This window comes from Hydra vulgaris, chromosome 04 (genome assembly GCF_038396675.1).
Source record: "Hydra vulgaris chromosome 04, alternate assembly HydraT2T_AEP".
NCBI lineage: Eukaryota > Metazoa > Cnidaria > Hydrozoa > Anthoathecata > Hydridae > Hydra > Hydra vulgaris.
The window spans coordinates 34,125,001-34,137,125 of NC_088923.1; the positions used below are offsets into that span (position 1 = coordinate 34,125,001).

At 27.2% G+C, this 12,125-nt stretch overlaps 1 protein-coding gene across 3 annotated transcripts in view; it reads left to right on the plus strand.

Moving 5' to 3' along the window:
- LOC136079774 (uncharacterized) overlaps positions 1-12,125 on the plus strand; it is an 81,129-nt gene that overhangs the window by 18,400 nt on the left and 50,604 nt on the right. For 2 of the 3 annotated variants that reach the window (XM_065796151.1, XM_065796153.1), the window contains one exon: positions 2,688-2,825. The exons of the other annotated variant lie outside the window; for it this stretch is intronic. In XM_065796151.1, the coding sequence (XP_065652223.1) occupies positions 2,688-2,825 (138 nt within the window). The remainder of the gene's footprint in view (positions 1-2,687; positions 2,826-12,125) is intronic. 3 annotated transcript variants of the gene reach the window in all.

A 12,125-nucleotide genomic window follows, 5' to 3' on the forward strand; every position in this document is an offset into this window, starting at 1 on the left:
GCTCAAGCTTGACTAGAAAATCATTGTCGCTACCAACACTTTTGTTTTTAAAAACAAAATTTTTTTTCAAGAAATAGTTGTCTCACAGTACCTGACATATTTCTATAAAACCAAAGAAAATCGTTCTAAAAACACGTAATCGAGAACCCTGAATCAAAGTTCGTATGAAAAGTAATTAAAATACAATAATTTTTCAACGCTTGAAACTGTTTTAAAGCAGGAAAATTTTAAAAGAAATCTTATTAAATGTTTATCACATTTTAGCATATATTACAAGTTTCTCGTTAAACCATTGGCATAAGAAATCCCAGAAAACAATTTATTTTGTGTTGAAGTTTGTTCAGAGTGACATTAACAAGTTTTATAAATTGTTAGTAAACTACTAATACCTCTGATCCCCATGGTTTGAAACGACACAATTTTAATGCATCCATGATTTGGGGAGCTCTTCTTTTACTTTTGTGTCTAAAAGTTAACATTTAACATAAGATGTAGAGTTCCATCATTTCTTTGCTAATGTTCTCAATCAAACTTTAGAAATATTCTCCACGGTTTTAAGCAGTTGGCTATTACACCAAACAACTTTTTGTCAAATTTGGAGTATACTTTTTATGTGTAATGTAATTAACTCCCCATTTTATTGTTTGAGCTCTAGGAATACATTATTATTCTAATTTTTTTTTTGAGACGTAAAATATGTATATATATCGCAAGATCACTTTTTTTCAGTTCATCAATTTCTTCAAGGTTTTTATACTGTCTACCAAGACATTAAATTTTTTGTTTGATTATTATATTGTTGGTTTGTTATATTTTTGATTGCATTTTTATTTTTTATGATTTTTTTTTTACAATTTTTTTTAATAAAGGAAGTGCAGCATAATTGGAATACCAGTTTCTTTTTAGAAAACAGAATAAAAACTGAAAGAGAAATTTAAAAACTGAAAGAGAGATTTAAAATTGAAAGAGAGATTTAAAATAAAATAGTAATCAGAAATATAACATTCTTCATCAGTTAAAACAAAAAAATAAATTGTGATGGAAAAGAAAAATAAATTTTAAAATTATTAAAAAGACGTACAAATCGAGATTATACATAAAATGCAGGTAATTTGAAATATGTTAATCCTGTTTGTTTCAAAAACTGAAGATATGTAAATCATTTACAATAATCACAGTTCTAAGTCAAAGAATTGCATAAGCTCAACGAACTTACATCTTACTTATTGTTACCACTATTCATCTTGCTTGTCATCACTATTTTTTCCATTTAAAAAGAAACAAGTTGCATCTTTTTTATCTTATTTCAACAGAACAATTAGAAGAATCTGAAATCATTGAAAATTTTGTTATCACCAAAAACAGCCGAGTCAGAAAATTCATTTCTTCTGAAATTTATTTTCCTCTTTCCTTCCTTTTTTCTGATGTTTTTCTTCTTTTTTTTACTTTCTATAACAATGAGAGACTTTTTCAGTTGATCTCATTATACCAATTTGCTTTTTTCTTCATACGATCTATTATTTTAGTCTCAAAAAAATCTATCATTGATATTTATGGAAGAATTAATTATTGACTAACTAAAACACTCCTGAAAAGGTTATGCAACTTTGACATATTAAAAGTTCCATGTTTTTCTCTCAAACAATCTATATCGCTGTTGACATTTCTTTTACCCTTTAACTCTCTCTTATCTTAGTTAACAATAAAAGTTTCTAAAAGTAAAATAAATCGATAAAGAAATGCAACTTTAGTAGATAATAATTTTGCAACAGATTTGATATATGGTTTTCAAGAAAAATAGGAAGTAAGAGTTAATCCTAGAAGATGAATAGTGGATGACTTATCGAGTACATTACCGTTCATAAATATAGAAAGATCTAAAATATTGCGATAACGATTGAATAAAAACAATTGACTCACAGCATAGATAGCACTCAGTACATTTTTTAAAAGACCAAACAATTGCTTCATAACTATTAAGAAACCATTAGCTGTAACAAAAGGTTCCAAATGGGGCCTTGGCAATGCACACCAAAGGTACAAACAGGGACACTTTCTATGCGCAATATGGCAATGTTAATACTTTGATATTATTTGACTGTTGATGGAATCAGCCTCTCTGAGAGCTACCGCAGAGTTTGGGAAGCCTGACTACTAGCCGACCTAAGTACCATAAAACTGAGTTGTAGAGCTTTACCATCGTTAAGAGATAATAGGATAAGTTGGATTGTCATAAAAACAGAGACACAAGCAAAACCCATGCATTGAGTCAAGAAGATCCAGTATTGAACATTTTAAACTGGAAACAATGTATTAAAAATACATCAGCGCCGGCCGAATAGATAAAAATGGGTGCGAGGTTTTCGAGACAAATTTTTTTTTTAAAACTTTCTGACATTATAACCTCGCTCGCACCAAACTATCAACTGTCAATTGTGTTTCTTTTGATCATTAGTTATAGGGTCACTTGATGCTAAAGATTATGATTTCCACACAAAGATGTAGCTATTAACATTTTAACTATTTAGTATAGCAAACAACTCGCAGTATTCCAATTATGCCACACTTCCTCTAAATTGTTTGGTTTATTTTTTTTTCATATATATGGTTACTTATTATATTGATCTACTAATTTTACTAACAAAGTCACTTAAAACATGTGTAACAATGTAAATCTGTACATTTAGCTGCAGGACCAGCAAAGAGTTGTAAAGAACATTTTGACAACAATTTTATAAAAACGGGAATTTATCAAATTAGTCTTAATGGCGCGACATTTAAGACTGTATGTGAAATGAAAAAAGATGAGATTCAAAATCCGAAAGGTGACTTTTTACTGTTTAATCTTTCAATTTAGTCTTAATTACTTTGCACAAACTTTTCTTTTTTTAACAGTTTATTTGCATATGACTGAAGTGTTTTATTTTATAAAGTAGTTTCGAACAAAACTTGAACAAATTCAAATGTACATATAAGTACATATTCAAGCCTTTTATAATAAATCTTATTTTTTCGAAAGATAAAACTTAAACTTTTTTCGCTTTATACTTAATCATATTATGATTGAAATGCTGTGTATAACTCATATTTTCCATTGTTTGACTTATCTTCATTTTCATATATATATATATATATTTGTCATATGTATATATATATTTTATGATTGAAATGCTGTATATATGTATATATATATATATATATATATATATATATATATATATATATATATATATATATATATATATATATATATATATATATATATATATACATATATATATATATATATATATATTTATATATTATGATTTAAATGTTGTATATATATATATATATATATATATATATATATATATATATATATATATATATATATATAAATTATGATTGAAATGCTGTGTATAACTCATATTTGCCATTGCCATTAAAAATTTAATGTCCAACATCAAAAACCCTATTATATATACATATATATATATATATATATATATTTATATATATATATATATATATAAATATATATATATATACATATATATATATATATATATATATATATATATATATATATATATATGTATATATGAAAATATATATATATATTTATATATATATGTATATATATATATATATATATATATATATATATATATATATATATATATACATATATATATATATATATATATATATATATATATATAATAACATATATATATATAATAACATTTTTTAACAAATATATATAACAACATATGTATATAAAAACTTTTTATAAAACAATTGATTTCCTGTTTCACTAGAAAAACAGACACTAGAAACAACAACGTCAACATTAAGAGTCAGATCATCCAGAAGAACAATACAGAAGTCTCAAAAAGAACTACTCAAGACCAAACTGCGACTAAATAAATTATGTTTTTTAAGTTAATCTTTAGCAAATCAGCAATTCTCTGTCAATAGTCATCTCAAAATGGGATCGACATTCAGACACCTTTTCAGTCTGGTAACTTCAAGAAATATCAAAGAAAACAGTTTGTTTAGAAAGCTGGTCACTGCACTTTATTCGTAAACGTTTTAGTCACCGAGAATACTAAGTGCTTATGTTGAAAAATAAACAAAGAGAACTGAAATTAAAAGCACTAGATCTATTAGGCAGAGAACCATAATGATGTTAAAGGTATATAATCTGTTCTTGATTGTTACATTTTGTTAAGGAGTTTTAAGATGATCGTAGCGGAAAATAAGAACACTGAAAGAAAGAATTAGATTGTCAGCTAGTAACAAAGTCGTTTTACTGAAAAAAACTAGAAGAACTACATCTCATTAGTTGTCAACATCGTATTCTTGACCAAGCCCCTTACGTAGTAATGGGTAAATAACTTTGAGGAAACAACATGTTAACCAATCGAATATCTTTTTATCCCGAAACATGTAAAGAATTACAAAAAGCTAGAAAGAATTTCAAGAATGGTAAAAAATTAATTATTGAAACAGCAGAATGGCGTAACGGTTTGAAATTTATTTTAGCTAGGGAAATCCACTTTTTTTTTAAGAATCTTTGGTTTTTCCTAAGATAAAGCTTCATAAATAATCTAAATTCAATAACGCAAGGAAGATTTTATGAGAAATACTAGCTCTTTTTTCATTTAATCTTCAACCAGTGAGAAGAGGCTAACAACTCTCCGTTTGTAGATTTTTTTTTTCAGATGGCCGAAGCATTTGTTTAATGAACAGATGTTCAGTGCAGATGATAATCGGAAGCTATGTAGCAGTTTTTACAGTCACGTAATAGAATTAAACTCAGTAAAAAATTTTAGAAGCAGAAACTATCCCTACTTAAAATTCCAAGGATAGCGTGTTGATTGAGCAATAAAGTCATTCAAGATCTTGTTTACATCTTTAAAAGAAAAAAAAACTTCCAGCTCAGATTTATTTTCTATAGCAAAGCATAAGAACCGTATATTTCGTATTAATTAAGCTGAATACAACATAAAATTTAACAACAACAGAGTTATATCCGAAACGAACCTTGATCTTATTAATTGGCGTGCAAGTATTGGTCCGTTGATAAAAAAGGTTCAAAAAATAGTTAAAATATTTTATCGACAAAAAATAATGGAGTGCTACAGAAAAATATCATAGGAAAATTTTTTATTTGTATTATTGTCAGATCAAGATCAAAAAAATTCTATCAAAGTTATTGTTTATGACAGTAAAATAATAAGCATTATGAAAAATCCTAAAGATTATTAAATAATCCAATAACACTTCAAAATGATATAAATTCATGATCATCTTTTTGGCTAACAAAGTTTAATTATAAAAAATACAAAGTTTTGCGAATAGAAAAAAAATCCAAATCTTATATTGATTGCAATTATATTTTTATGTTAAGTATCAGCAAAACTTAACGCGGCTTGGATATTATAGCTCAATTGAATTGAAAATGATACTTACAAACTTTTACTAGTAAACACAATATTCAATATCATAAAAAGAACAGTAAAATACTTAAAAGTTATTACGCAGTCGTACAACCACATGATAAATTTGCAGTTCAGACATGATCTCCATAAATATAACTAGACAAAATTGAGAAGGTCCTAACGAAGACAACAAAACTAGCACTTTATTTTATAAAGTAAGGTTAGATTTTATGAAATTATCAAAGCTAAAAGAACATAGACTACACGCAGATCTTATTCAAAATTATAAAAATATTTATGGTTGTAATAACATAAGTTGGATTACGTCAAATAATTCTTGACCGTTTTTGACCTCTCACTCCCCCAAGTCCTGAACGATTTATCACGAAACCACTAATGCCTACCCTCATGTCTCGAACGTGACGTACTTTATGGACAACCCTTTACTTATCAACTTCAAAACACATTAAAAGAAAGCCCACAGTAACAAAAACAGAAGTTCAACCTGATAAGTTTTTTTTTGCAGAAATACATTTAGGTATCTCTTTTTATAAAACTGGATTGTAAATTTATTGAACAACTTACTGACTGATATAATAGAGGCTAATATGAAAAAAAATTTTAAGATCAAACTACGAAAATATTAAGTTTGTAGAAAGTAATAGTTTAAAAAAAAAGACTAAATAACATTTCACATTACTTTCACCAGGTGTTACGGGTTAACTATTATTATTACTGTAATTATTTTTAATCTTCTTCTTCTTTTTTTTTCGACATTTGCCGTTTAGGTGTTGCCACAGCAGATCAAACTTCTCCATCACGCCCTGTCATAAGCGTCCACCACTGACACACCAGCAACTCTTATATCCTCCACCACTGCATCCTTAAACCTCTTTTTAGGTCTACCTCTCCTCCTCTTACCTGGTAGTACCATCCCCCAAACCTTCCTGCTAATATAGCTCTCCTGTCTCCTCTGTACATGTCCGAATCATCTCAATTTCAATTCTCTAACTTTATCTCCAAAACATGCTACTTGTGCTGATTCTCTAATAAACTCTTTTCTGATCCTATCCTTCCTCGTCACATCAAATCAGAATCTTAACATCTTCATCTTAGACACCTCCATCTTCCTTACTTGTCTCATTGTCGGTGCCACTCTCTCCAGTCCATACAACATAGCAGGTCTCACTACTGTCTTTTAGATCTTACCCTTCATACTAGCTTTCAAAGTTATATTCTTTCAAAGTTATATTCTTTCAAAGTTATATTCTTTCAAAGTTATATTCTTTCAAAGTTATATTCTTTCAAAGTTATATTCTTTCAAAGTTATATTCTTTCAAAGTTATATTCTTTCAAAGTTATATTCTTTCAAATAATAAGAAAAAAAAAGAGCAAAAAGAAATATTTTAGTTTTAATATTTTTGACACAGGGTTGATCCCTGATGTATTCCTACCTCTAATTTAAACCTGTCTGTCATTCCTATTGCTCATCTAACTGCTGTCACACTGTTCTCATACATATCCTGCACCACCCTCGCATACCTTTCCGCTACTCATGCAATACCACAGCTCCTGTCTCGGGACTCTATCATAAGCTGCTGCTCACAGATCTCTACTTAACCTCTAAGCCGAGCTTCCACTACTCTTTCCCAGATTTTCAGGCTGTGACTGATTGACTTTTTTCCCCTGTAATTTCTACAGCTCTGAACGTCGCCCTTATTCTTAAAAATTGGCACCATTATGCTATGTCTCCACCCCTTAGGCATCTTTTAACCTTCCAAGATTCTGTTAAATAACCCTGTCAAAAACTCTACTGCTATCTCTCCCAAACATTTCCATGCCTCTACTGGAATATCATCTGGTCCAACTGCCTTACCGCACTTCATTCTCCCAATTACAGTCCTTACTTCCTCCCTGATTCACAACCTCTGTCTCTTCTAACCTTCATTCCCGATCATTCCCTCGATTCATCAGTTCCTCAAAATACTCCTTTCACCTTTCCAAGACACTCTCCTGAATAGACAACACAATTCCGTCTATAATTATATTTATTGTTATAATAATTATTTTTACTAACAGAAAGCAGCTTGTAAAACGGGTTATGGTTGGTCTGTTACACAGTTAAGTTAGAGTGGCTGTTTTCCACAATTTATAGTTGCAAAATCTTAACTAATACCCATTTACAAAAACGCCTTTAAATTGAAAAAATTAAACCACCTGTAAAACTAACATAAAACTATGTAATAATTTACCAATTATTATACATTGTTTGAGTAATTTACAACTGATATAGATCATTTCAATGTAAGGCAGAACCATTTTCCTCAACATTCCTAAGTTCAACATAATATTTTTTTAGTTACTGATACAAAATAAAAACCCTTCATCATGCTTTAAATTGACGAAAAATTAAAGCTAAATTCTTGTTATATTTTTTATAACATGAGCTTTAATTAATTATTAAGATTAATATGAAGTTAACTTATATTATACAGGAGTTAATAATTTATTGGTATCCCTTGAATCATTATTATTTAAAAAAGAAAATTGTCTTCAAAACGTTTAATGAACGCTACTAAATAAGTTTGCTTTTAGTTTATTATAAATAACTAAGCAATTGAGTAAAAATACGTTTCAAACAAAGAAATTTAACTTACAATCAAACACGTGTATAAAAAATTGAAAAAAATGTATAAACTTAGATCTTTTATATTGCATTAATACGTCATATGACAAACCTAAAATAAAAATTGTAACAGATAAGTATACATAAAAGAAAGAAAACAAAAAAAAACTGGAAAACAGTTTACCTGCTTTCGGTAACCTGTAGTAATACTTCAGTTGCCGTCATAATGCAGAATGTTGGTGTTGTTTTATGACGTTATTTCATGTTGGCATTTAGTAAACTTTAGTTTAATTTAAAACTCATCACAATATATTTACATTATTTTAATTAAAAAGCAAAATAGAAAAGGCTTCAAGGAGCCACACTATAAACATTAAAGATAAAAAGTTAATTTGAGATATAGATAGATTACATTTATATAGCTAAATATATTGTCTTGGCTTATAGTAAACTTTTAAAGCAGTAAGTTCAGTAAATTAAACGACCAAATTATTTTGAACAATAGAATGTAGAATCATGATAATTTTAATTTAAGTTTACTTGTTGAAAAATAATAAAATTTTTGATTAAAAAGACCAAAACAAATCGAATATACAATAATAAATTTTTAAAAAAAAATTAGAAATAAAAAAAAAAAATTATAAAATAAAAAAAAAGTAAAAGTAAAAAAAAATAAAAGTTAAAGAAATCACTAAAGGAAAATCATCAACAAGTTGTGAATATCTTAATCATAAATATCAAAAAGAAAAAGCAGCAAAAAAGTTATAAACATCTTCACTGATAAAAGACATTTACATACTTTTGGTTGCTGCTTTTTCTTTGATGTCTCCTAACACACCGGTATTGATGAGCCCTCCATTTAAAGAAAGGCTCATCCATACCGCCATTACTACACCACTTATTAAATGACTTCTCCGAGGGAGGCCATGGGTATTTAATTTCTGTATTGCTAAAATGTTAACCATACTAAAATCACAAAAGCTTTCAAATGTTAACGACTCTAAAATTTAAAATGGAAGAATATAATAAAAACTATAAATATTTGCATTTTAATTTAATCAAAATTTAAAGCATAACCTTACCGTTCTTACAGGTAACAGAAGACGATGCTAAAAATATTCATAAAAAAAGAGAGTAAATTAAAAAGGGTTAAATATGTGAAAAATTTTATTTTAATTAAAATATGAGTAAAACGCGAACAGTTAAAAAATGTTATATTTCAAAACAAAATATAAAAAATCTAAAACAGCCCTACCAGTTATGCTTCTGCCAGGGACTAAAGACGAAAAAACATACCTCAGAATAATCGAGAAATTAATAGTAACATATAAATAAATATATAATTATGGTTTTCTTACCTATTCCCCTCATTACATCTAATGAGTTGTCTTAAGTAAAAAAAAAAAGAAAACTGAAGCTAAAACATACTGAAAATAGCTATAAATTTGACCAAAACTATAAACTAAAATAAACTTTAAATCTTATAATCTGTACCTCAGAAGACAAAGGTTGGTTGTCTAGTTTTTTATGTAAGTTATTTATGTTGAGACTTTTTTAGTTTTTTTAATATCTACAGAAGTATAAAGACTGTTATCCTATGACAATGTGAAACAAAGTTGGGTCAATATAAAAAATCTAGTTTCCCCACAATGGCCAAGGGAAAACGTTTGTTGTCCAGAAATATCTTTTCACATTTTTTATTTAACTTTATGTTTTTTTTGTCAAAATTATATTTTATGTATCTTTTGACAAATTAAATAAAAAAAGAAAAAATTTACATGAATTTATCCGTTGAGAATAAGCCAATAAAGACTAATTTTTTTACTATTTCCTCTCTCCTGAACAATTTCTATAACGTGACAACCAACCTTTGACTACTCAGGTACAAATATAAATGCTTCATTTATTCAACTATACTAATCATATAATTTATACTTAGTTTTTGTTCCAACTCTCCCAGAAGAAAAAATAAAACAAAGCTAATGTACTTAAAGTTACAACTGTACAATACAACTCCTACTTTATTATGTGAAGGGAGAATAAAGCGACGTCTGTTTTGCCCTTCAAGTAAAGATATTTTACAACTGAGACTGAGTGACCTTCTCTAGTTGCTTGAAAAATTTCTTTATCTTCCACTTCAGCCATGTTTTTAAATGCAAGAGCAAACTGATTCTCTTCACTAATAATAGTTTGCAATCAAAACATTAAATCATTCAAGGAACGATTGTTACCACGTTGTTACATTCTAAAGTTTACTGCTGCAAGTGGATCATAAATGTATAGTTGACAATATGTCGGCGGATCATCTTAATTTGGCCTAACATTTTTAATGTGATAAAAAACTTGACCGCATAATCTTTATAATGGCGGCCCATGATTCATGGGTTGAACTAGATTAGCTTTGAATGAAGCAAAAAAAAGCCAAATTCAGATTGGCTTTTCCATCGGCATGTTTTCCTTTAAATAAATCTTATGGAAATGGTGAAGGCTGCAACAAAACTACCTTTCCATTATGGCAACATCAAAGAGGTGTTTGATCCGGAAATTTCTTAGCACCACAATATTCACAAATATAATTCAATTCTTCTAACTAATTATAATCAGGAACAGTATTACTTTTACCTATACAATTTATTCTTTTGTATCTAGCAGAAAATCTAGTATCTTGTTGACTATTAATTTCATCTAGCTTAAGTCTATCTCTTTTGTTTCTGCAACGATTATTTTCAACTTGCCTAACCAAGCTCTATTTATATGGGATAGAATTATTTGCTGCTTGCCGAGCAGCATTTCTAGCATTATGTTAAATTTAATCTCGCCTTAGTCTATGTCTTTCATTTCTGTGACGATTATTTTCAACTTGTCTAACCACACTTTCCTTATTTGGGTTTAAATTATTTGCGGCTTGCCACCCAGCATCACAAGCATATTGTCAATTGTTACGTTTATCTCGCCTAAACCATCTCTTTCATTTCTGCAAAGATTAATTTGCCTAACAACATTTCCATTTTCTAAACTAATGTCGGCTTCTAGCCTAATATTATCCATTTTTTACCATTTTTCATAACTTTTATTTTTTTTTACTTTTACTTTTTTTTTATTTTATAATTTTTTTTTATATACATATATATATATAAATATATATATATATATATATATATATATATATATATATATATATATATATATATATTTAAACAACTTTAAAAAGTATTCTACACAATAGAGTGCTAATTGTTCTTAAAAGAACAGAGCAATTATATTAGTAGTAGAAAATCACTTAACAAAAATTTTTTTTATTTAACACTGTGTTTCATCAACAAAGATTCAACAGAAAAGTTTTTCTGATGAATCTTTGTTTTCTGATGAATCTCTAATGAAACACAGTGTTAAATGGAAAAAATTTTTGTTAAGTGATTTTCTACTACTAATATATATATATATATATATATATATATATATATATATATATATATATATATATATATATATATATATATATATATATATATATATATATATCTGAAAAAAATAGCAATTAATAATTAAAAAAATTAAAAAAAACCTGCTATTCTAATATATAATGTTTATTCTAATTCTAATATAATAATGTTTATTATTAATAAACATACTGCTAACACAGAAAAAATAAAAAAAGGTTGCAAATTGTTTTTAGCAAACTTTAATATTATTTCTTTAATAAAAATTATTAGTAAATGTTTCTAAAAATTTACAAAAACAATAATTTGTTCTTTTATAACAACATAAATTTATCATTTAATAAATCTAAAATAAAAAATGTAACTAATAAGTATATAAATGAGAAAAACATTACATACAAAAAATGAAAATCAATGCACCTCACAGAGAAAAGTTGTTGTGACTTACCAGAGTAGTAGTTGTTAAATATTATTATTTCACGTTAGCTTTTGGAAAGTAATTTATGCAGGTACATCATGATTTCAAAATAGTTATAGCAAAATCATGTAATAAACAGCGCTGAAGACAAAAAATCAAATTGAGATAAAAAAAATTTTACATATTGCAAAATGACTTATCTTCGCTTTTAG